Here is a 27,798-nt window from a genome sequence, read left to right as displayed (position 1 = left end):
GGATGATGTGATTGTTTATTTTTAGAATAACATTGTAGGGTAGGTGTGAGAGGTCAGACCTGGCCACTTTGAATGGAAAACAGTACATTTAGGCCTGGTGTGGTTGGTTTAAGTGCTAAAGGGTTAAGTCCACTCTGTTGTATACATTAGGACCAGGTCTTCTGTCAGAGAATCTCTGAAAAGCACCTGTAGTGTCCTCTCTTCTTTTACTAAACTGTAATAAACGATAATTTGCAATCTGTTATTGATATTTTAGTGGCAAAAACTATTCAGACAATATTCCATCTTTGAGTTTGTTGCCATAACTGTGTAGTCCTCCTCCTCCAAGACACCTGTTCCTGTCTTTCTGCCTCACTATAACCTTTTATCATCCGACACAAGATCACCTCCTCCAATGCCTCCTCCCCTCTCAAAAGGTTTTTTTGTCTTGCAAGTACTTGGTGACCCTGTCAGTGCAGGTGCTGCTGGAAAGTACCCAGCCCACACTCTCAGGTTGGTTGGCATTTGGAAGCGCATCCAGCTGTAAAAACCTTGCCAAAACTGAGCTCGCCTGTGCTTGTGCCATGTAAAAAGCACTAAGTCCACTCTGCTGGGTGGTTGGTGATAGGAAGGGCATCCAACCGTACAAACCCTACCAAAACAGTGCTTGGTTGGCTTGTCAAACTGTCCTACCTATTCTAGCATGGAAGGCAGACGTTAAATGATGATTGCCTGTCCTCTGTGTTAGTGTTTTATTAATTATCCATGATCATTTTCTTGGTATTTTCTTTCTTTCATAAGAATCTGATAAGATCAAGTATATTAGTTTAATTCAAGTCTTTGTCACCTGCTACTCTAAAACATGCCTTTAGGTTATATATTCATGGTCCGTAGCTGCTTTTTTTTCTTCTCAATAATCATCGTAAGAAATAGATTATTTCTTTATTTTATTCGATTAATAGATTGATTAGAGTTACAACATGAATTTGTTTAGTTATTCTATAACTGACATGCTTTCTGCTCCAGTTCTGTTATTTTCATTTCTACCTTGATTTAATCTGCAACTTTTCCCTAAACCAGATTTTTTAAATGTCGACCAATTCCCCACCCATCATATATTACATTCAGTAACTGTGTACGTGTGGTAACATAGATTATCATTATGTTCATTTCTACCAGTTGCCCTTCAAAAATTCATTCTCGATCAATATTGTGCACATCTTCCTCTCAATTTTATTATAAACGTCCTCAGTCTTTTGTACATGTTTACTGCTATGACAAGTAGGGTTTACAAAAGCTTCTTCACATATTTTCATTTAAGTGTTGAATCTCTTTCTGAATGTATTATTATTAAAGCGGTGAGCTGGCAGAATTGTTAGCACACTGGGCGGAAATGCTTAGCGGTATTTCGTCAGCTACTATATTTTGAGTTCAAATTCTGCTGAGGTCGACTTTGCCTTTCATCCTTTCGGGGATGATAAATTAAGTACCAGTTGAGTACTGGGGGTTGATATCATCAACTGTACCCCTCTCCCAATTTAAGGCCTTGTGCCTCTAGAAGAAAGGATTATTATTATTACAGCAGTGAGCTGGCAGAATCATTAGCACTCTGGACAAAATGCTTAGCAGTATTCCGTTTGTCTTTATGTTCTGAGTTCAAATTCCACCAGGGTCGATTAAAATCAGTATCTGTCAAATACTGGGGTTGATGTAATCGACTTCCCCTTCCCTCAAAACTGATGGCCCTGTGCCAAAATTTGAAACCATTATTATGATGATTATATCTCCACCAAGGAAGGAAGTTAATGATTTCATTGGCGTTGGTTTGTCCGTCTGTCCGCAAAATAACTCAAGAAGTTGTGAATGGTATTTGATGAAACTTGCAGAAAAAGTTGGTAATGACACAAGGAACAGTTGATGTAGTTTTGGTAGTGATCCGGAAATTTTTATGGATTCTTGAAGGATTTTTCATTTGTTATGTTTACTTTACATGAAGTATTACAATGTTACATTCTTTGATTATCTCCCTTGAAAACACATCGTTTCCACGTAACCTATGGTGGCGTTGCTGTTTAGAGACAATGTTGATGATGTCGATGGTCGAGATAAGTATGGGGGGGGGGATAAAATAGTATCGGTGGTTATAATGGTGACAGGAACGGTGTGATGCTGAGGTGATGGGGGTAATAGTGGTGTTAGTTGTGTGGTGATGGTGGTATTGCAGTGGTTATACTGGTTGTGGTGGTGAAAGGGACTGTCAAGGTAACTGTCATGATAACACTGATGGCGATGTATGTGGTTGAAGTGGAAGCAATGACAATGCTGCTGATGATGATGTTGGTGGTTGTGAACTGCTTCAGATGATTCCTGTTTTTAAAGGGTTTTTTCTTCTTAAAATCATATGGCTGTGTTATCCCCCCCCCCTGCCAAGGAGGTTATGTTTTTGCCAGCATTGGTTTGGGAAATTGAGCGATTTTCAGCATGCGTGTATATGGGTGGAAATGATCTGCTTGGCGGAGGTCTGTGCTCTCCGAGTGCTTTTGTTATTATTATTATTTACAGAATCATTAGTGATGCTGTACTTTATAGCCCTTGATGTTATGAGATCACATTCAGCCATGGTGGACTTAGTTTTTCATCCTTCTGGGGTTGATATCTGGCTCTTCTCCCAACCTAGAATTTCTGGCTGAAAGCTTCATGTCTGGTTTTAACATTTCACTAATAAATACTCAAACCCCTGAATTAACCAATAATTCTTTTTTATTATTTTGGTTTGAAGAAGGGTTTGTCACTATAAGCCCTCCAAGAGTTGAAGGAAGGACTCTATGCCCCATGCTCTCCAGGGGCCCCCTGAGACTGCTGAGATGGACATAGTTGATGTTACTCTTGAATAGTCGCAGGAAAGCTGCTTGCAGAAATGGAAACACTGAGAGCGAATATTCTGGGAGAGAAAGGACTGTGTTGGGCAGTTAGTGGCAGGGTCTTGGGTGGGGCACTGGTGGACACAATATGGGGGGGGGGGAGCAGAGGCAATTGTAGTAGTCATAGAGAGAATGGAGAGTAGAGAGCAGGTCTGTTGGCTGCGGTGTGTTTGTGATTGACTTTATGCCAATCAGCTGAGTAGCCATTTTCTGTATGTGGTCTAACAATGTGTGTATGTGTGTGTAGCCATAGCAGCACTGTGTCAGGTGTGACACCAGTATTGTGAGTCTCACCTGCTATTTCTGTGATTGTCTCATTACTTGGATACATTCCAAAACACTTTTTAAAATTCTATTTCCACCACATTTTCTATTGGTTTCAGTTTTGTTGATGTTAGTTCTTCTAATTGCATCTCTCTTACCTTATAACATTGACAATGGTGAAGATTCTTCCCTTGCACTTAACAGTAATACTATCCAGTAACAACTGGCTGTTGTTAGTCTGTGATAAACACCAGATGGTCGTTTCACAGTTTTCTTCACATGCTTTTCTATGGTTCTTATTGCTTCTGTACCAAATTGACTTGCTACAGTAAGTTTGTTCCATTTATCTTTATTTAACAACACCCTCCATTTCCTTGTTATCACTCTCCTCACCAATATGTCTGTCTGTCTGTCTGTCTTGTCTTAAGTTCTCTCACCAATAAATTTGGTGTCCTTAACAGTTTTTACTTTAAATACTTCAAATATTCTTTCATTTGTTCTTTTATCTTTCTATCTGGTGGTGATGATAGTGATTCTCAACCTAGTGGGTCACAAGTGGAACCCGCTATCAACTGTGTAGAAATAGTAACTGCTAGAAATAGTAGCCAGATTTTCCTTAAAATCACACCTGACTGTCTTAAAAAAGATGGTAGAAATTACATTGGCTAATCATCATCATTTAACATCCGTTTTCCATGCTGGCATGGGTTGGATGGTTTGATTGAGGTCTGGAGAGCCAGTGGCTGCACCAGGCTCAATCTGATCTGGCAACGTTTCTACAGCTGGATGCCTTTCCTAACGTCAACCACTCTGAGAGTGTAGTGGGTGTTTTTTTACATGCTACCGGCACAGGATCCAGCCAGGTGGGTCTGGCATTGATCACGTTTGGATAGTGCTTTTTACCTGCCACTGGCATGGGGGCCAGTCAGGCAGTCCTGGTAACTATCACGTTTGGATAGTGCTTTTTACATGCCACTAGCACGGGAGCCAGTCAAGCAGTACTGGCATTGGCCATGTTCGGATGGTGCTTTTTATGTACCACTGGCATGGGAGCCAGTCAGGCTGACAACTCTTAAAATCACACCTGACTGTTTTAAAAAAGATGGTAGAAATTACATTGGCTAATGTAATATTAAAAAGATGGGATGGTCATGGCAGGATCCTTTATATATCTGCCCAATCAGATCTGATTGAGCTAAACAACCACTATTATTTAAGAAACCCATTTTAGTGATGCCACCTCTATTGAGGTTATCACAGCAATAATTGAACTTAGAAGAATAAACTAGCAAGGTATTTGTCAAGTTTACATTGCTCCCACTGTTTATAACTTAGAGCTAAGTAGATTGGCCCATCTAAGAATTGCCTTGGTTAAGGACCCTAATTATGTAATCTTAGAGAAGCAATTCTCTGAATTATAATCCTTACCGATGTTTGTCCATCAGCTGTTGACCCCCCACAAATTCAGACTGATCATCACACCCATCTCCACTCCATACCGGGAAGGTCATATATGGGCCCTGCCTTTTCCTTCTGATGGATAGTTTTAAAGCTTACAATAGCAAAAAGAAAAAGAAGCAGCAAAAAAAAAAAGGGAGGTAGTATAGCATTGATAAGGTTTTGGGTAATTATATTATTAGCACTTTGTTCCTAATAAGATTTACCTTATCTGCTTAATGTTTCAGAAATAGTCCCCTGAATGTCTGGGGTTGATGAAAAAATTGATAATCCTTTCTACGATAGGTACAAGGCCTGGAATTTTGGGGGAAGGGGTAGGTCGATTACAGCAACCCCAGTACTCAACTGGTACTTATTTTATCGAATTATTAATAACAACAACTCTAACCAAACAGTTTAGTTATCTGTTTGGCTTATCTTTAGAATTGTCTCAATAGGTCTTCAGAATATTTTCACTCTGTAAAGTTATTGAACATGTAAGCTGTCTGATTGATCTCTTAACTATTGTTTAATATTCTCTTAATGGTGTGTCCAGGTTGCCAACATTCATTAACATTTGAACAGTTTTAATCATTTCCTAGAATGTTTTGTGACCAAAACTGCAAAAGAAATGAAATATGAGTATTTTTGAGAGAGAGAGAGATGAAATAATCCTGTTGTCCAGTATTTTTCCTTCCCAATTAAACAATTGTTTTAACCAGCAAAATTCAATTATGTTTCACCATAATTATTGATTTATAATTGTTTTTAACTTCAGAAGTTGTCTCATAAAAACTCAGTGAATATTGATTTAATTAATACTAACGTGATATAATAGAACTGAAATCAATTTTGTGTAATATTGTATTTTGAAACTTTATTTTCCTTTTTTTTTGTTTCAGGCCATTTTGCGGGCCAGTGATGCTTCCATGGGCCGTTCTCTGAGCCCTTCTCCTCCTGAACAGCGGATGCCCCGCCCAGTGTCATATATTCGACCACTTGGAAAACAAATAATACCGCCAGAATCTATTTCCTGTAATAAAACACTGGGAGAAGGGGAATTTGGGATTGTTCAGCAAGGAATATGGACCACAGAGAACAATGACAAGGTAAGACCAGCTTTCTTTTGAGAATCTTCTCTGGACTTGCGTTCATTGAATGAGATTTTATGAGTTCTTGTATGAATACTTATTGTCTTTTAGGCAAAAATTGAGTTGCATTTTATTTCAAATTAGGAGAATGTTCCAGAAATTCTTAATGTAATCTGCTCTGAAATGTTCCTCTCACCGAATGTCTCTAGAACTCTCATTGGTAGATTAGTATGAAAATAAACTTAGACTTTTAAGATAGGATGTTTTGAGAAAGTTTTGACTGCTCATTTTAGCAGGCATAACCTGGACTTCCACACTGCTTCCAGTGAAATAATAAATAATAATCATATAGTCCTTTATTGAGCAGAGGAATGTACCAGTGCTCAACTTGTATTCATTTCATTGACCCTGAAAGGATGAAAGTCAAAGTTGACCTTGGCAGAATTTGAGCTCAGAACGTAAAGACAGGAGAAATGCTGCTGAGCATTTTCGTCCAGCATGCTAACAATCTTGCTAGTCTATCACCTAAATAATGTTCAGAGACAAAGTGGTGCCCCCCCCCCCCACTACGCCACTTTTTGATTTGCACATTCTGTTTGTCTGTGGTGTATTGGATGAGAGCAATGAAACCATCCTCTTTTTACCTTTACTATCCATGCCAGCATGGGTTGGAATCCTTATTCAGTAATTGTCCTCCTGAACAGGTGTGAGGATCATATCTCACTTATGTTCCACTTTTGTTAGGTTTCCACAGCCAAATGTCTTTCCTAAGCACCAACCACTTCACACTGTGTGCTGGCTGTGTTTTATGAAGGTACAACACCAGAGAGAGGTTGTCATGTCCTCAATACCACCAAAGAGTCTGTTCTACTCTATGTTGCCTTCCTTTGTTTCCCAACCATTAATACCATTATATTACATAATGTGGAGATGTTAGTGTAGTTCCAACACTATAGAGATTGTCTTGCAAGACTAAACACTTCTGTCTGTTGTCTCTTTTGGACAAAGGAAACCGAGAGTGGAAGTAGAAGAGAGAGAAAGAAGAGGCAATAGGAGTGTGATAGTGCTGGGGGAAAGAAAGGGATGGGGGGGCAATTAGAGCCAGGGTATTTGGAGAGAGATAATGATAGCTGCATGTGGGTTGTTGGTAAGGAGGTGGAATAGGAAACAGCTTGTGTAGCTTAGCAATATACATGGGTGGTGGATAAGAATAGAAAAGGACACTGGCGAATGAAAGTGATAGATGAGCAAATGTCATATGAGTCATAGTAGGGGAGTGTGAGTGGTGGTGGTGATGGTGAGAGTGGAAGATGGGTTGGTTGCTATGGACTGGAAGTGAGAGAAGAGAGAGAAATAAAAGGTGATGGTGGGTGGTATGATTGAATATGGACAGCTCAAATGTACAAGTTGCATGGTACAGTGAAGAGATTTTACAGGAATATTACTGCAGGAATTCAGGAGTTTATTCCTTCTCCCAAACTTCTGAAGAGTTTCCAAATATAAAAACGAAAAGAGAGGCTGACAGCTACTCTGTTTTTGCTTCTATCAACATTGGTCATCTCCAGCCATATCTGATGAGGATATCACTTTTTGATGGAATACAACTATATGTAATACAAGATACACACTATAGTAGGTACTTTTGTCGCAAAGCACAAGTGCACACATACTCACACACACACACACACACACACACACACACACACACACACACACACACACACACACACTGCTGTGGTAAACTCAAGCTGACCCATGGAATTTTGACCTGTCTGCTTCTTTTGTTTCTCTATTTATAGCAAATAAAGTAAAAAGTTGTTGTTGTTAAGGCAATTTCTAATGTGTTTATGTTTGTTTATTGTTTGTGTGGGAAGCTATTTGACCTGGAGACTGAATTAGCTTTGTTTAATAATTCTTAGTTTTCTCTTATTGTTATTTTCAGTGAAGCTTCATGTTGCCTGTCCTGTAATTCAGAGGGTCTCACTAACCATTTATCTGTTTATGTGAATAAATATTTGTTCATTGTTTCAGTGCTGAGAATTTGTATTTATCTGGTAATTTGAAGAGGCGTCAAAATGGCCGTAGTCCTCTTAGGTTCTCCATTAACAACTAGTGAGATGGTGTGCATTTGGTGTAGCCACAGTCATTTTAGACACCCCCAAGGATAACAAGTGAAGTGGAGGGCAGTCACTGTCCAGTTGATTTCTTTCAAATGTGAACAGGAAGTCAATATGTGAGGGACAAGCTTCCTGTAGGCTGTGTCTGTCTGTGTTTGAAATGACATTATTAGCAAAGCATTACATATTATAATAGTTTGTTGTGTGTATTTCCATTTGTTGAATTATGTGAATAAATTGTCATCTGATGTGACATTTTACGAAAATAAGATATTTTATTCCCAAGTTAGTTTCTTCTTGTCTATTTTTTTTTTTAAATGACAAGATTAAAGTAAATATTTTACAAACAGTAAATGATAATAGCCAGAGTTGGTGACTTTTTCATTGAACTTCATATTGTCCCCGAGTCAGTGTCGAGTTAAATAGACATAAAATGATAATGTGTCCTTTCCAGTCGACAATTGGTGTTTGCTGTTGATTTACTCGACTGAATGTCAATGTAATTCTTTCTGGTGAAACTGTTAGAATATGAGCCAACTCTGGTGGATGATGTAACATCAGTGAATTGTCTCCAGTGCTGCCTGTTAAGCCTTTCTCAGCAAACAGTTCAGCTTCATTATGATGAAAGGAAAGGAAGAGCAAAAGAAAAAAACAACTGAAGGCAAACAAAATCACAATGGGTTTACCTATTCTCTTTTACTTGTTTCAGTCATTAGACTGCGGCCATGCTGGGGCCCTTCCTTGAAGTATTTTTAGTCGAATGAATTGACTCTAATACTTATATTTTATTAAGGCTGGTACTTATTCTATTGGTCTCTTTTGCTGAACTGCTAAGTTACAGTAGAGGGATGTAAACACATCAACCCAGGTTGTCATGCAGTGGTGACCCCCCCTCCCACAGCAGGCTTCTTTCAGTTTCTGTCTACCAAATGCAATCACAAGGCTTTGGTCGACCCAAGGCTATAGTAGAAGACTGTTGCCTAATGTGCCACGCTGTGGGACTGAACCTGGAACCATGTGGTTGGGAAGCAAGCTTACCACGCAGCCATACCTGCACTGAATTTCTTAATGTTATATTTTGTTAATGGTAAGAATAAATTTTAATTTTTGTGTACTTCCTTGAATTGAGGGAATGTTTTTCTTTCTTTCACTTCTTTAATTTTGGGTGTTTTTAACAGATGGAGCATAATTGCTTTTTTAATTACTTCTGTTCAGCCGTCGGAACACACACATACTTGTAGACACGTAACTATTGCATGGAGATGTCCCTATACACACTTTCATATGTACATTTACATATAATGCACATGTTTAAGCATATGTATATGCATAAAATTGCATCTATTTTGTGTATACAAACACATTTAAGCATACAATATGTACATATACAAACTTGTGTGTATCTTGTGTGTGTATAAACTGAAGTTGTCCTTGCGAGGGTATAAAACAAACAAAAAACAAAAGTGGTTTAACATTGTTTACGCAAGATCTTTCTACTCTTGATTATGTCACCCGCTTCTACAAGAGTTAAGAATAATTTTTCACAAAGTTGCATTGTTTCAATTTCTATTTACATACCATCTTTAGCTTGGGTGTTAAGTAGATGAATTCTTCAGAGAAAGTCACATGCAAAATATAATCATTTTGTATGCAGTGAGTGTAATTTATAATTATGTATAGCTGCATATACATGTGTGTTTACACACACATATATATGCGTTTATACATACATACACACAATCATAGATTTATAAGAAATTAATGGATTAGAATTTAATAAGTATGTTAGTGGTTGTTTCGAACAAGACTTCATTTCTTCTTCATGTTTTTCTGAATCCAAACTGAATTCTGAGTAAAGTGGATGCTGCAATCCTATTGATTGAATCAATTAGCACAGTTAAAGTCTAGATTCTATTGCAATTCCTGAGACAGAAGCTATCACGTATAGACTTTCTCCTAAGGCAAATGTCTTTCTCTCTCTCTGTCCTAAGACAAGATTCTTATCTGTAGTGAAGCTATTTGGTTCGTGCATCTTATGGCCGTAGATGCCGATCTATTATTACAAGAATTCTCTTATTATGCATGGTCCATTGAACAAAAAAACAATTCTTGATAATTGGATGGCCAACTTGGTTCAGATTAATTCCCTTCTGCATGCTGTTGCTAATATTGTAGTAAGTTAAGAGAAAATGAAGTTAACATCATCATATATCTATAGAGAGCACCATTTTCTGCTACTAGAGAACTGATAAATGTATTATAAATTCTTTTTTATCTCTCTGTCTTATATTCCTTTTATTCTGTTTAATCAATACATTTTATGGATTAATAAATTGTGCTCAAGTAAAAGCTTTATTCTCTATTTTCGATGTTAATGTATGATTAGATGGAAAGGATTCTCTGACTACCAATGTTGTTTCTGCTCAGTTCTTTTGCCAAATGTAACATCTGAGTGTATTTATAGCTTGTCATCAGTTCATTGATGTAGCTCAGCTGCTGCTGTTTCATCAGAATTATTGCAATTCTACAGTTTGGATGCTACTATTGTAACAGACACCCCACCATAGTGTTTTTAAGGGGAAGGGCAGTATTGTTTGTGATTCGAGTCTTTCCTAAACTAGTGGGTCATAACAATGATGGTGTCTTACATAGGCATGGGATCTGAAAAATTTGGGGAAGGTTGCTAGTTGATCACATTAACCCCACCACTTGACTGCTACTCTATTTTATTGACTCTAAAAGGACGAATGGCAAAGTTGATCTCAGCAGAATTTGAACTCACAATATAAAGAACCAGAAGAAATGCCACTAAACATTCTGTCAGTTTGTTACTTTAATAATAATAATAATAATAATAATTAAAAAGAGTTTAATGTCCTTAATATTCAATTCAAACTCACACTCTTGCATAGCTATGGAGTTAAGAATTTCCCTTTCTGTGTTTTCATGTTTGGTTCTTGAGCACAGCACCTTGATCAAATGTCTTTTGCTTCACCCTCAGGCTGACCAGCGGGACACTTTGGCCAAATGTCTTTACCATAACCTCAGGTCAAACAAAACCTTGTAAGTGGAATTTGGTTGACCGGAATAGTGGGGAGGTCCACTGAATGGACTGTTCTTGGGTTGTAGATTTAATCCTTTGTCCAGTTTTAATACAATCACTTGACCCTTAGGATATCTTTAAAGTCCATTGAAAATTGAATTCAGTTTGCTGTCACCTAATAATTGAGTAGTGTCTTAGTGTTGAGGAGTTGTGTACCATGTCAACAAGTGTACTCTATTTACTCTCTACCTAGTTGACAGATGTACTCTATTACAATGAAGCGTGAGAAACTTGACAATTCTGGTGCAGTTTTGGCTATGTAAAATTTATGAAGTTTCCGAACTGTATATTTACAAGTCCAGACATAAGGATTGTAGTTTTGTTTCTTTCTGATGGATATTATAACTGAACTTTGCTGCTTTTTAAATCTAGATTCTCAGTTATTTATATTGCTAGGAGACTTTAGTTAATTGATATCAAATAATTGATATGAAAGGAACAAATCTGAAATGTTCTTTTATTCCTTACACCTATTTGAATTCATATTGGACATATAGAGACAGGCTGTCACCTGTTTCCATGGATTCCTGAGTTTACCCAAATAATTTACAAGTTGCTTGACCATTTTGCTTTTGGGCCTCTTTTTAAGCCTTTTCACCAGCCAGTTCTCTTTAATATCTGGAGGTATCACTTGAAATGCTTTTTTTAAACCCAAAATGCCTTGAGTTTTAACTTTTATTTTGGTATGTTGTATTTAATTAAAATAAAGTAATAATTGTTGATTGGTCACAGGTCAGTCCTCATTGAGCTCATCTATGATCAACGGTGTATGGTTTGAGGGAGATTTGGAAGCTATTTCTAGAACACATAGCTATATGCATTGGCTAGTAGCGAGCCATATTTATGGCTGGAATAAATCTTAGAAAATTGAAGACAGTCATTAGTTTTTATTGGAGCTTTCACTAATCTCTGAAGATTACAGGATGATGAGAAGATCTTACTTTAGCTGTTGTGTATTTGCTTAAGGCATGTTCATATAATTTTGCTTGTTCCATTTGACAAGGGTTCCACTCCTACTTCACAGTTGAGTGGTTAGCGAAGGAAAAGATATTCTACTGTATAAACAATTGCACAAGCAACGATAGAACACAAAAAAGATTTAAAAAGAAACAGACAAAAGACTAGCTTTGGGAACCTTTTGTTCATAGCATAAAATAGCTGAGGTTGGGAGTCAGCATGCTGTTATCTGATTCCCTAATGTAGTAGGCCCCAAAAAGGCTCTGCTCACAAGTCTTGCCCCCCCCTCTCTGATTTATAAATAAAATATTACAATATATTTATTGTAGTAGCTGACATTGGAGGATAGCAACCTCTACCATTGCTGTTTGCTAGTGAAATATTAACTTTCTGGCTACATTACTCTATTGATTTCTTTTTGATTAGGTACAATGTTCCAGCTGAAAGGAACAGGGAACTGCGGGGTTTAATATAATAATAATCTCCCAAATAGTACTACTTGTGGCATAAACTGAAGTGGTAATGGCTACATTTTAGGAGTGAAAAGTGGGTCACCTGACTCAGTGCTGTTGGGATTTTACATCACAGCACTTGTAAATGGCAGAGTAAATATTTGCTTTTCTGAAATGGATCCTCACATTTTTATTACATCATTTCATCTGAAATAACTTCTGTCTTAACCCTTTCAATACAAATACCTTTACATTGATGGTGCATTTTATGTTAAAAGAAAATGGAATTAATTTTATGAGATTTAAAAAAAAAAAGCCAGAATGTACATTATTTAAAATCCTGTGAAAATAAATTTTACAAATCTCATTTCATATACGTAATTTCCTGACCATTTCAATATCTTCAGTTATCATAAGGAGAATGAAGAATCTAGCTTTTCAGAATGCTGCCATTCCTCTGAGAAAAACAATGTAAAGTGTTGTTGTTGTTGTCTCTTTGTTTAGACACAACCAAAGTGAAAAAATTGAATCACTTTCTGTATGTGGTGAAGGGCTGCAACTCCTGACCCATTATTTACCTTTCACATCAATTAAAACTTAATAAAGCTCTCCTTTGAACTATTGTTGATGTAACAGACTCCTTCACAGATTTTAGCTGACCTCGTTTGTCAAGTGTCAGCATACATCTGCCCCTATATGTGCAGGCTTGAGGAACACTAGTAGCCATCCATTCATGCCAGTCTCCCCTCTCCATGCCACCAGTGTTTTTTCCAAGGGAACAGCCACCAACTTTGCTGAAAACAGCTTGGCACTGGTGTTGTCCCAGATCTTACTCTAAGAATACAAAGAACCAGAACAACTGCTACAACATATCTCACATGACCCTCCCACAGCTCTGACAATCCACTGCCCTCTATTCCATTTTATTGACACCAGAAGGACAAAAGGAATAGTTGGTCTCAAGGGAATTTGAACACAGATCCACTGACACATTCTATCCAGCACTCTTACAACTGCCAATTAAATCCTCATTCACCAGAATTTTGGATTCCATTTTTGTTTTTTAACACAAAAAGTTCCAGCTCAAGAAGATTGGTCTGTTATAAAGGTCTGAAGTGCATTTTCTGCACTGTTTACCTGTAGACTTTAAAACTTGTAGCCAGAATTATAAAACTAATTTATTAGGGTTAATTTGTATTTTTGTTTGTTTATAATTTTTTTGCTTCTTACAATATCTGAGGTGAAGTGCTGACTTGTTGAAGTTTGTTGCTGCTACTACAAGTAGTAGTAGCACCACTAGTGTTAGTAGTAGTATTACAGCTGCTGCTGTTAAACTTTAGTTTTTACAACAGAACCAAAATGTTTTTAATCAAATATTATTATTGCAATCTCATTTGTTTATTTAGATGATAATTAAATCCAAATGGGATGGATTTCTCTCTCTCTGTAAAGAGCATATTCTTTGGGTTTTTTTTTGTTCTTTTACTGTATGCCCCAACTAATCTATAAGTTAGAGTGACAGATCTAATTTAGTTATTGTAGTCTGTTTTAATTATGCGGATTACTGAAGCTGGTCACCTCAGGGGAAAGCAGTTCCATTGTGACTGTTTCTCAGCATAAAAAGAAAAAGCCTCTCTCTCTCTCTCTCTCTCTCTCTCTCTCTCTCTCTCCCTCTCCCCCTCTTTCACTAACTCCTCAGCTGATTACATTTATTAGTTGTTTCTACAACAACCAAAATGTGACACCAGCTTGATTGCTGGATGTCAGGAGCAGTGAAATGAAGGGAGATGGAGGCTGTATAATTGTATTAGTAGTTGTGTTGAACCCTAGGTCATTCCTGATCAAGATGGTCAGAAGCAGTCCAGGTTGAATCTTTTTATTCAGTGATAATGGATTCAAGATTTACTTTAATCTAGTCTCCTGCTATTGACCAGAGTATCGGATGTTGTTCTACATTGCTCCTTAATTTGCTCCTTCACATTGTAATGAGCCGTTATCTAATATATCCCCTGTTACTTTCATGACAATAGGATGTGATTTCAGGGTAATTGTGACTCCTATTTCTAGCAAGGTTGAGTAATGCAGTAGAGGAGTTGGTCTGTAGCATCCCCTTGAGAGTGGTGTTGTGGGCTTAGAAGAGGGCAGCAAGTGTCAAAAGGAGCTGCTATGGGGTGGTGCTAGGTGTTTTGAGGCCCATGATTTCTTTCAGATAGAAAATATATCAATTGGGCACAATAGAGTCTCTTTGAGAATAAAACACAAACTGGTTTTTGGCGTTATTGGGAAGTGGAAAAATGAACTGACCATGTGCCAAGCTCTAATATAATTTCATTATGCAAGTTCTCAGCTTCAGTAATTTTCATAAAAATTTAACACGGGGGTGGGGATGGGGGTCCATAATAAAATAGGGGCAATAAACAAACCATTGCACAAAATTAGTTTCTATTTGATTAAAATAATTTTGTATTTCTTTTTCAATTTTTTGTATTCTCCATGAATTGGTAGAATCATTAGTTAGTTGAACAAAAATGCCTTTTGTAATTTTCAAGCTTTCAACACTTTGAGTTCAAATTCTGCTGAGGTTGCCTTTAGTTCTTAGCCTTTTGTAGCTCTCAGCTATTGGGGGAAATTCTGTTTCCCCACTCCCCACTACATTTCTGGCCTTGTGTCTAAGGAGGAGATTCTTATTTAAAAAAGAAAACTTTGCTTCCAAAATCAAAATGCCATTCTATAACTCATAGCACTCTTGACTTCTGGTTCTTGGAAATGTATGAAAGAAATTCCCTCTTCCGTGTAATGACTGTGTGTGAAGGAGAAAGTGAGAGCTGTTATGTCAACCTTCTGGTTGCGGGTTTAATGCCCCTTCATTTTTTCAAAATTGATTTTCGAGAGATCTTCCAATTATTTTTCTTAGGTTGAATTTACAATATTTTGATTGATTTTCGTAAAAAAAAAAAGAAAAAAAAAAAAAAAGACATCTTTACAATATCTTGTTCACATGTCTATGGAGTATTGACTTGTAGAGTTGCCGATTCATACTGCAGTCAAGCTAAGACGAAAGATGCAGTGAATTATGAAATGCTGCAAAGATGAGATTGTTACAAACAGGTTGAAAGTTGTGTGTGTGTATTTGGGAGTGTTTTACTGCTTTGATGTTTTGAAAGCTCTCAAACTTTTGACTTTTTATTCAAACTCACCAGAGATAGGAGATTTTGGTATTCACATTTCTTTGTCAAATGTGTTGCCCCTTTATTTACATTGTTTTGAATTAATCCTGCATTCTTTTGTAGCTTCGAGATTTCAATGGTGTGTTTGTGTATTTTTAGAATGGCATTGTAGGGTAGGTGTGAGCAGTTGGATCTGGTCAGTTTGAGCCTGAAACAGGTAGAATATTTGGGCTGGATATGGCTGGTTTAAATGCCAAATGGTTAAACTGAAACTCATGAGACGCCGTGATGATTCAATGGTTGAAGGACACTACCAAGCAGTGTGACTTGCCGTATTATAATTGTTCTCTTCAGACAACGTACCTTGCCGATTTCAGCTTTGAAACATAATTTGTAGGTCTTCTCACATCTGCAGTGTTTGAGTGGCTTATAAGGCAGATTACTATAAACTTACTATAAACTAAAAGAAATTTCTATTTAAAGATCAGTTCAAACCTCCTTGTAAGCAATTATATGTTTAGATTTGTAAACTTGTGTGAATTCCACATGAATTAGAAAACAGTGATGAATGAAACTTTAGTAAATATAATTCTAAGCTTTTATTATAAATGGACTATAGAAAATAGGGCCTTTAAAGCTCCACAAGAGGGAAAATTGAGCATTGGTATGCATGGCAATCAAACCTACATCTCTTTTAAGGGTTTGATTCCCAAGTGTACTAATGTCCATTCTTTTTTTTTCTCTTACAGGGATTTATATGCCCCAATATTGGACTATTTTCTATCGTCAATAAACAGTAAAAGCTTATTTGTTTATGGTATGTTGTTGTTGTTTAGCTGCAGGTCATTGGCCACCATAGTGTTCTGGCCAGTCATCCATCCCATCTGTTTGTCGGACAGTGTATCTAGGACTACATTATTTAATGTTGTTTTTCTGTTTGAAGACATCAGTAGGATGTTGTTTGATAGGGATTTGGTTGCTATATCTAGCCAGTCAAGTAAGAGCTTGTTCTCTAGTATATTCAATATCTGTATGTCAATGCTGGTATGAGATTGAAGGGTCAGCAGAATAACATGTCTGTGTTTTGATCTGGTCTTGACTCATTTGTGTGAGGAAATTCCTCCCAAATTTTCCTACATCTTTCTGACTTTACCATTTTTTTACCTTGCAAATATAACATACATTTGCATTATATATCTGTAGTTGTCTTTCCACCAATGTCTCTGATGGTTGGCTGGTTTTTTTTTTTTTCCACATTAAGAAGAAATTCACTTTTTCTTTTTCAAATTGCAAATCAATCTTCTGGAGCGGATATTCAAATCTGTTTTCTCTACTGTATACTTGATAAATAGATCGGTCCTTATGTAGAGCTCGAGTAACTTGCCTGTAATATACTAACTTCTCTTTGATACATTCCTTATTGTTAGCTTGGCACCTTCTTTGTGCAAACTAGATGGATTTAGGCAATATGCAAGAGTCTTGTTTACAACCTCAACTGGAGAATTGCAGAGGTCTCTCTTCCCAATGACATGCATCTGGGTTTTTAGGTAGGAGGAATTACAACCGTGTTTCGTGGTCTGCTACCACAACAGCTCCTTTATAGGATCCAAAGACATCATCAGGAGGAACCATGTCCGGTTTTGGCCCCTACTCCTCTACCGTTTTGACGTGGCGCCCCCCCCCCACCTTTCGGAGGTGTCTTCAGCTCTGGTGTTGGGTGCATGTCTTCTTTCTTCAGTTCCCTCGCTTCTTCGATGTATAAGCTTGTGTGCATTGTTTTATTTTAATATGAAAGATGTAAATCTATCAAAGTAACTGTTATCTGTTTCAATTATTGAAGGTGCAAGTTGCCATAAAGTGTTTGAGCCGGGATCGTATGCAAAATGGAGTGGCAGAATTTCTGAAGGAGGCTAACATTATGCAAACTATCGACCATGAGAACATCGTGCGAATGTTTGGAGTAGTCTTGGACAAAGAAAGCTCTCTCATGTTGGTAAGTCGACATTTCTTTATCTATTTTGAAATTCTGAATTTTTTTCCCCCACCCTTTCTTTATTCCTTGTCTTATGTTGTCCATTTTTGTAAAGTTGACCTTGTAATAATATCATTTCTACTTGAAATAAACAATCAACTAGACACCCTCCCCCTCGTCATATACTAGCTCAAAACAGTTCATAAACTACTTGAAATGATAGAGAACCAAACTCATACTCTGCAAGTGTTCCCCCCCCCCCTTTAAACCTTCTTTCTGAAATATCTATCTGAACTCTATTCTATATGAATATGGAGATGTACAGTTGTGGAATCAGAATTTTGAATACAAAAAATAAAAAAAAAATCTCATTGAAACATTTTATGTTCCTTCTTGCGTCTTTGAATTAAAATGTTGAGTTTCACTTCCTGTGATTTTTTATATTTTCACTCCATTGAGCAGTTACAGACATCAGGAACTATCTTTGTTTCTTCTTCTTCTTTGTACACTCAGACTATTCCTAATGGGGTAGTGCTGCTACAAGATCCCCAACTTGAAACTAGTAATTCCTGATCTATATTTTACAACAGTTATGCTTTTCAATTCACTCTTAAAGTTATCTTTTTCTTGTTTGTAACTCTATATTTTCTATTTTTAGTGCCAGATAAGGTCTCCGAATTGGTGTTAATTATTAGATAACTTCAATTTAATGATTTCATGTTATATTTCAAATCTTTTATCCCTATATTACTGTCAAATATATTTTTTATTTCTGGAAATATATAGTTGGTTATTTTCTAGTTTCTTCACGCAAAGAAATCCTTGAAATCTAAATATCTTAGCCATAACAAATATTCCTTTAATCTTTTTAATGATATCAATTATTGGACCCATTTTTTGAATACAAAGGAACACACTCAACATCACACACTGGTACACACATGCACTGTATATATATATATATATGTATATATATATATATATATATATATATATATATGATATATATATATATATATATATATATATGTATATATATATATATATATATATATATATATATAGTATATATATATATATATATATATATATATATACATATTCGTTTTTTTCTTATATTTGTTTGTCATTTGACTGTGGCCATGCTGGAGCACTGCCTCTAGTCGAACAAATCAACTCCAGAACTTATTCTTTGGAAGCCTATTACTTATCTTATTGGTCTCGTTTGCCAAACCGCTAAGTTACGAGGACATAAACACACCAACATTGGTTGCCAAGCAATGGTGGGTGGACAAACACACACACAAAATGGGCTTCTTTCAGTTTCCGTCTACCAAATCCAATCACAAGGCCTTCGTTGGCCCGAGGCTATAGTGAACACTTGCCCAAGGTGCCATGCAGTGCGACTGAACCCAGAACCATGTGGTTGGTAAGCAACATACTTACCACACAGCTGTACCTATATATATATATATATATATATATATATATATATATTATCCAAAATGTATAGTATTAAATATCCATCATTGCTGGTCTTACCAATTGGTTTCGTGCAAGGAATGCAATGGAGTGTTGGGTAACAATCTGATTATATAACTTTACACTTGTCAGAGTTAGCTGACACAAAAGGGAATATGGCAATTGCTCTTTATTGTCAGAGGTGGATTAGCACAACCAGTCAGCGGCTGCTATGGAAGTGGGTTGTGAAACAAAAATATCGTCCTAACCTAATCCCCTGGACCTTTTTTGTTTCTCCTAACCGAATCCCCTGGCCCCTTTTTGTTCCCTAACCTAATCCTAATACCTAACACTCCATTGTATTCTTTACATGAAACCGATTGGTAAGATCAGCCGTGATGGATATTTAATCCTGTACATTTCGGATAATACCCCCACTCCACTGACAGATCTACGAGTGCAACTTTTACCTGACTTATGGTCTCTTAGATGACTCACGTGCATATATATATATATATCTCACTTAAACCCTTTGATAGTGGGTTGGAGGTATTTAAAATGAGATTGCAATACAGGTTTAAGACTAGTTTGGCTCATCCTTCTTTATCTGTTCAAAAAAATATTCTGTATAAGGTGTGTATATCTGTTGATACGTAGTGATGGCTCAAATCTATAGATATACAGTATTCTCTCTCTCTCTCACACACAATGTTTTTCTGTGTCTGCATGTTTATTTTTTTATAGTTAACTATCACTATGACCCGGCAACAGCCGGTCATAGTGCTAGTGCATGCATATACAGCTGCGTGCGTGCACACATACACGCGAGTACTGTCCAAATCTCCGACCAATCACATACAGCTATAGCTGGCATTCAATTGGCGTATCAAGTTTCGGGCATTTTGATTAGGTTTTGGATAGAAAATCCTCAAAAACGTCATTTCTATTGATTTTTTAATGGCTTTACGGGATGACTGGGGAAATGTAAAGATGTGCATGACCACCCTTGGATGGTTTTGAATGACCATAAAAAGTGCGAGCCCTCTAACTGAAAAATTGTGGATTTGTATAAATGACACACACACACGCACACACACACACATTTTGCCGTTTAAATATAGAGAGATGGTGTTATCAGTGGAGATGTGTTATCTCAATAGTTATCTCCTCCTTTTTATGTAGTAAATCTACCATTGCATATTGTGAACCTGCCATAGAAATACATTTGATGGGTCTTTTATGATTTAAATCTCTTTGAATGTTCTAGAAAAGTTTGCATGTCCACTGGAAAGTACATTTCTGTGCTTTTCCTGACTTAAAGATTTTGCAGTGTGTGAGGTCATTGAGGATTTCAGGTTCGTTTAGTGTACTACTTGTCTTGAGTATCTGATTCCTTTAGAAGAATTTCCGTTATTAAATGTTCAATGTTATAGATACTAATGCAAAATAATTTACTCAAAACTAAACTTCATATTTTGATTTTGAGAAGAGTTGAATATCTTCTCCCAAATTTTCTTCCTCCTTGCCAATATTTATTTCCTTCTTCTATGGAAATCTCTAATTGTATTTGATACTATTCAAAGCAGAATTCCTCTGCAGCTAATTATTTCCTTATCTGCTTCCACTCAGTCTTTTATTTATTTATTTTTTTTGCTATATTGATTGCTAGAAATTCTTCTACTTCTTACTTCATGTTGATTGCATTTCTTGGACTAAACATTGATTATTTAGTATTTCCCCTTATCTTTAGATACTTCCTTAGAGAACTCTCCTTAGTAATTCCTTTTTCTGGAATAACCATCATCATATTGGAAAATACAATATACTGTTCTTTCTGAAAACTTGCAAAATGATAGAAACATTTGTGAACACTAATAAAATACTGTGTTTCTTGATACGGTATAACTTTTGTGTGTGTGTGTGTGTGTGTGTGTACACACACATGCATGGACAGAGAGAAACAGCACAAATATAGGAGATATCTAATATGTTTGTTAAAGAGTTATCTCTTAAAATGTGACATAAATAAGAAATTAAATAAATTTCCTCTTATAAAATTCTCTTGCTGATAAAAAGAAATAAAAATTTGTTATAATTAGGAGATAAAATGTAGAAAAATAGCAAAAACTGTAGATTCCGCGATGAGTTTGTTGTTTTCTTTTTTCTTTTTGCGATTGTGCTTTCTTCAAGATAAAGGTTATATAAGCTAAGAATTTTTAGCGTTTTTTTTTAAACATAAGAGTTTCTAGTTTTCTAGAATGTCATGTGGAAAGATTAGTTCATATTGAAATAGTGAAGATAAACTAGTTTTGGTTAGTATTGAGATGGATGACTTGTTTAGAAACCCAGGAACTGTCAGGATGTTCTTATATTTGTGGTTAAAGTGCTCAGCTGATCATTATATGGTTGTCTTTTAAAACTGTACTAAAGCATTGGATTGGTGATGTAACGTAGCTGAGTGGTTAAGGAGTCTACTTTGCAGTCACAGAGTTTCAGGTTTGATCCCACTGTATGAGATCTTGGGCAAGTGTCATTTTCCATAGCCTTAGATTGACCCATACCTTGTGAGTGAAATAGGTGTTGATGGAAACTGTATGGAATCTTGTTGGGTAGATTTTAACTGTAATGTAAAGGGGTACCTTTGTCACCCCATTGTTTACGCAGTGCTTGAGAATTATATTAAAGGTACTTGGCAATCCTGTTGGTGATGGTGCTATGTAAAAAGCTCCCAGTCCACTCTGTAAAGCGGTTGGCATTAGGAAGGGCACCCAGCTGTTGAAGCTCTGCCAAATGGAGCCTGGTGCTGCTCTGAGGCTTGCCAGCTCCTATCAAATCACTGTACCCATGCTAGCATTGAAAACAGGCATTAAATGATGTGCATGTGTTTGTGGAATACTGAGCCACTGGCATGTCAATTCAAAAGAGAAATTAGTTGATGGAGAAACCGAATCATTGAACAACAGACACCAACCGTAATAATATTGGATTGTGTGGGTCTGCGTATTGAAAACCTTAGGTGTAAACTATGAGATGAAGTGTAGGTGTGTGTGTGTGTGGTGGGGTAGAGTAAATCATTAGGATGGGGGGAAATGGACTCAATCACAGGAACTAATTATCATAATTTAGAGTTAGTGTTAATGAATTTTGTCTTGTGTGTCTTTGGTTTTGTTCTTGGTTCTTACCATAAAGTTCTTCATTTAATTATTTTGTCTTGTAAAAACTTGAAGAAAAACAATTTTTCTCTAACACAAACTTCTTGAGTTACTATGTCATTCAAAAAAATAAAAGTAAAAAACTATACAAAACACTTTCTCTATAAAATATTCAGTTAAGACTTTATGTTGGCCCCTATTGTGGTGAGAATTATTGCCTTCTTCAGTGTTTGTTACATTCCACATTGAAATTGTTTTCTTTGAGAAATTCCACACTTCTTCTCATTGGCCATGTCTATATGTGCTAATTCTTTGTATATTCGAGCCAAAGTTGTTTTCTTAGTAATCTATTGTACATTTCTGGTAGAAGAGTCTAGTGGTGAAGGGGAGGGGGGCATTGATATGTGAAATATAGGTTTGTTAGGTGAGCACTGGCCCCTCCCCCCATTTTTGAATTAAATTTGTTTCTACCTTTGGTTTCTTTTTCCATGACCTGTCTGTTTACTGTCTCTTGGCTTTCTCACGACTCGCCTCCGACTCCGTATGTTTAATTAGCAGCTCATGAACTTTTTAATGGTAGATTATTCTGTCTGAGAGAGAAAGAAAGACAGAAAACGGAGATGTTTTATTTTCTGTTCTCATTTGTCTCCATGGAATTACATAGAAGCAACACACATGTTTTCATTTCCCTTTTAAGGATGACAGCTACCTAAGGGGGTTTGTTAGGGGGGAAGTTGTTTGTAATGGGTTTGTTTTATCACAGCAGCAATGTGATCTAAACTACATTTTCTCTGCTTATATTGGAGCAACAGGGAAAGCGAGACAGGATCCGGGCATCGTCAATTTGTCTGCCTTTCATATTATTAACCCTGTTCATGTTACCTGCAGCTAATGTGCAGCAGGTTCTTTTTCCCCCTCTTTCCCTCCCCTTATTTTAATGTTTTTTTTCTTTTACATGTTTAGCTAAAATTAGGAACCTTGAACTGTTTAATCAGTTTTACTATATTCTGGTTGGTGCTGTAACTAACTGCTTTTAGATAAATGGAATTCCTAATTTCACAGACATGTTAATTGGTTTAGCATGAGATGAGGATATATACCATTTTAATCACTTATTAGAACTAGTTTTCATCCTATTTATTAATATTTCTGCAAAATTGTGTAAGCTGCAAGCTGGCAGAATCATTAAGCACACTGGGCAAAACAGTGGCATTTCATCCATCTGTACATTCTGTGTTCAAATTCTGCCGAGGTTGACTTTGCCTTTCATCCTTCTAGGGTTGATAAAATAAGTACCAGTTGAACACTGGGGTCAATATAATTGACATCTTCCCCTGAACTTGCTGACCCAATGTCAAAATTTCAAATCAATATTTCTGCAAAATTATGTGATGTTAGCTTTCAAAAAAGGGAAACATTTTAAATTAAGACTTTGGTGAAAAAATCATAAAAATGACACAACAAAATAATTTCATATTTCTTTTTTGTTGGTTTATCTGTCAAAGGTCATGGTGGGGTGGTGGTGATTAAACTCTTTGGTAAGTTGAAATATTTTAGGATATCCTGTGGCGAGTATATTGGAATAGTTTCTTGTTGGTTGTTCTTCGCATTGCTGTCTAGTGAATGAGTTGTACAATATAATACCACTGACACAATTTGAACCAGCTTTCCTGTGGACTCAGCCAATATTTTCCTCACAAATTGAATTTCTGCTGGGGAATCTATAAGCCTCAACAAGAACCATTATTGCTTTTTTTCTTGTTTGCTTACAACTGTCACACAATATCAAGATATAAAACACGCATACCCCCACTCTGCTGCTAAATGCATCGAATACTCATATTAGAACATTTAAACACTTATCGTCATCGTCATACATCCATTTTCCATGCTGGCATGGGTTGAGTGGTTTGACTGAGGTCTGGAGAGCCAGCAGCTGCACCAGGCTCCAATCTGATCTAGCAATGTTTCTACAACTGGATGCCCTTCCTAATGCCAACCACTCTGAGAGTGTACTAGGTGCTTCTTACGTGCCACCGGCACAGGAGCCAGTAAGGCAGGCCTGGCATCGATCACATATTTAAAAATCTGTAATAGCTCATCATATAATTAGTTTAAGCCAATTAATATAATTTTTCTTTCGTTAGTTTTCCGTGTATGTAGCATTGTATACTTTCTGTGTTCAACCAAATTTATTTAGATTTTTCTGACAGTATTGAGATGAAGAATTTTACCTTTAAATTGATATTGAAAGAATTTTTTTTTCACTGGTTTGGACATTAGCAGATTCATATATCTAATCTGTATTGTTATCTGAAGCTGTTAATGATCTTAGCGGATGTGTAACAAGTCACGGTCTGATAATATACAATTATTTCAGCCAATTTAACATTAGAAAAACACTTTAACTCTTTACATTTAAACCAGCCATATCTGGTCAAAATATTTTGCCTGTTTTATGTTCATACTGGTGGTGCCCCAGCTTGGCCACAGCCTCAGGGCTGAAACATATAAACGAATACTAACTAGATCCAGCCTCTCACACCTACCTTACAATGTCATTCTAAAAATCATGCAGCTATGGGATAATGCATGATTAATTCAAAACAATGTGACTAAATGTCACATTCAACAGTTAAAGAATCTACTTTTCCATGGAATCTCTTTCTTCCGTAATCCTGACTTAACTGAATGTCCTCTCTCTCTTTTATAAAACTAACTGGATTATAATATATACTGATACTACTCTCTGAGGTTACTAACAACTATCTAGTGAATAAACTATTTCCCTCCTACTCTTCACACTTCTTAAGGAGTGTTACAACCAATAACATCACCATCACCACCATCGTAACCAAAGAATAACTGAAACTCAAATAAGATTATAAAGTGCTTTTTTTTTACAAAATTTATATTTTTGTTTTTACATATTATCTTCTGTACTTGAGATTTTTTTAATGCTCTAAGTTAAAACACGATGAAATTTAAATCTAATTAATGAAATACAACCCAGTTTATTAGAATTCATATGGCTGTTTCTATCTCTCTTTCTAACCAGTTGTGAAGAGAATCTTTGCTTTTATGTAGAACTGAAGAAGTATTTTCAAAGTTAGATATAAATAGTTTGAGTAGAAGAGACAAGAGAGCAATGTTTAAATGGCCGAGGAGTTGGAGTCAACAGTGGATTCAATATATTTTACATTTTTGCAGTAAAGATGATGTTGCGTGAAAATGTGTTGCGCTCCAAGATGATAAAGTAATCTTTCAGTCTGCCCCAACTGCTGCTGCTGCTATATATATATATATATAATATATATATAGATGTACAGTGCTGCCCTGTATTTGAAATGAATTAGAATCCTTTTCCTACGCAGCCATCCCATATACGTGTTTACAGAATAATTCAATTGCATTAATGTTTTCTTTCAATCCAATCTTCTGCTCCAATTAGATAAATTAAAAACAAACAAACAAACAAACAAACAAAAGTTTGTGCTTGTACATTTTTCTTTAAGTCTTCTCTCTTTCTCCAGAAATATTTCAGGATTTTCTCCTTTAAATATAAAACTTAACCCAACCGAGTTTGATTATGTAATTCCCATAGAAACAACTTGAAAGTTTCTTTCTTTCTTTCTTTCTTTCTGTCTGTCTGTCTGTCTGTCTGTCTGTCTGTCTCTCTCTTTCTTTCTCCCCCCCTCTCTCTCTCTTTCTCTCCTCCTTCCTTTCTCCCTTTCTTTCTTTCTCCCATCCATCCATGGGTTGGCTCCCATGGATAGGATTGATATTATTGATTTTCTGATTAGTTTTCTCCATGTGCCATGCTTCCAAATTTTTAACCATTCTTATCCATCTAATTTAGGTAACAGAATTAGCACCAATGCGTTCATTACTCGAATGTCTCAAAGAACCTTCTCTACGTTTGGATTTTCCTGTTTTGCGACTTTGTGACTTTTCCCAGCAAATCTGTGATGGAATGGCATATTTAGAAAGCAAACGTCTCATTCACAGAGATTTAGCAGCGCGCAACATTTTGGTGTTTAGCAAGAACAAGGTAAGCTTTCCCCACATATATTTCCAATCAAGGAATATCCTATTTCCCTATCATTTATTAGTATAGCAATAATACCTTTAGTCCCTTCACCTGTTGTGATTAACAACATTAATGCCAGCACCTATATTTGACATCTACTTCTAGTGTGTAGATGCTGGCATTCCAATGTCCTTAATCATAATTTTATAATTATATACTTAAAAATCAATTATACCGATATGGTTGTTTTTTATACGCTCGCCGCTGATATAATCATTTTAAAGATTATATCAATTTATAAATAAATATATATATATACGTCGATGTGGTTGTGTGGTAAGAAGCTTACTTCCCAACCACATCGTTCTAAGTTCAGTCCCACTGCATGGCACCTTGGGCAAGTGCTTTCTACTGTAGCCTTGTGAGTGGATTTGGTAGAAGCCTGCCATGTGTGTGTTTGTTCCTCACCATTGCTTGTCATCTGATGTTGGTGTGTTTACATCCCATAAGTACCAGGCTTTAAAAATAAATTGATTCATTTGACTAAAAAATTCTCCACAGTGGTGCTTCAGCATGGTCGCAGTCTAGTCATTGAAACAAGTAAATGATAAAAGATATCTAATATTAGACTGTATACTATTTGCCAGCCTACATAAATGTGTGTCCTCCTGTAGTTTTGTTGAGAAACTGGGATTATTTATTGTTGGCTGGGTCACAGGCTGTGTCACTGCCCATTACAATCAACTACTCCCAAATCCTAGCAACTTGTACATGTCATTTGCTTTGGTTTCTGTGGCTCATTGCCCTTCATTATGCCAACCACTTTACAGAAAGATCTGCGGGCATTTTCTCATGGCACCAACACTAGCAAGGTTGATTTGTGCTTGATAAGATGGAAGTAGAGGGACCATGCATGTGCGTGCGTGTGTGTGTGTGCATACGCAAGGGTGTACATGCAGGCATGGATGATGCGTGTGTGGTTAAGAGGGTTGCTTTCCAATTGTGTGATCGTAGAGGTTCAGTGTCGTTTTGCAGCACTTTGGCCAAGTGGCTTCTGCTTCTTGCGTGGAGCCGACTGTGGCCCTCTCAGTGAAATTGGTAGACAAGAACTGCATGGAACACTCTGCATGTGTCTGTCTTGTATTCCTTACGATGTTGCATTGTTATAACTCTCACTCTGCTAAACAGTATACTTAGTAAACCCAGTAAAGACAGGACTCTCTCTGACCGCCTACTATGTACTCTGGTACTCCACGTACTTCTCTTTACTTATAGTGACTAGGTTATTCCATTCGTCATGTGGGAAGGGCACACCATTATTACTAATTCCCTACAACAGTGTGAAAGTTTTCATTTCCACTTCTTGCATGAGACTGTTTGAACAAAAAGCAGTGTCTCATTCTTACGTTGACAATGAACATGATCTCAGGTAGCTCTGAGCTCTTGAGATTGTGGAGTAAAATCACCTTTATTTACATTATTTACATTTGACGGATATTTGTCCTCATCTTGTTTGTTGTTAACACAATGTTTCCGCTGATATACCCTCCAGCCTTCATCAGGTGTCTTGGAGAAATTTCAAACCTGGGTACTCATTCCTAAGCTATTTTTCAATGTTATTATTATTATTATTATTATAGTCACTGCCTGGAATCGAACTCGGAATCTTGGGGTTAGTAGCCCACACTCTTAACC

General features: G+C 36.6%; 1 protein-coding gene across 13 annotated transcripts in view; it reads left to right on the top strand.

Moving 5' to 3' along the window:
• LOC115217963 (activated Cdc42 kinase-like) overlaps window positions 1-27,798 on the top strand; it is a 334,743-nt gene that overhangs the window by 251,315 nt on the left and 55,630 nt on the right. For all 13 annotated transcript variants that reach the window (XM_036507901.1, XM_036507900.1, XM_036507902.1 and 10 more), the window contains 3 exons: window positions 5,504-5,710; window positions 17,329-17,481; window positions 25,933-26,124. In XM_036507901.1, the coding sequence (XP_036363794.1) occupies window positions 5,504-5,710; window positions 17,329-17,481; window positions 25,933-26,124 (552 nt within the window). The remainder of the gene's footprint in view (window positions 1-5,503; window positions 5,711-17,328; window positions 17,482-25,932; window positions 26,125-27,798) is intronic.

This window comes from Octopus sinensis, linkage group LG12, assembly GCF_006345805.1.
Source record: "Octopus sinensis linkage group LG12, ASM634580v1, whole genome shotgun sequence".
Taxonomy (NCBI): Eukaryota; Metazoa; Mollusca; class Cephalopoda; order Octopoda; family Octopodidae; genus Octopus; species Octopus sinensis.
Note: the sequence above shows the minus strand (reverse complement) of the source record. Positions and strands in the feature narration are given on the sequence as shown.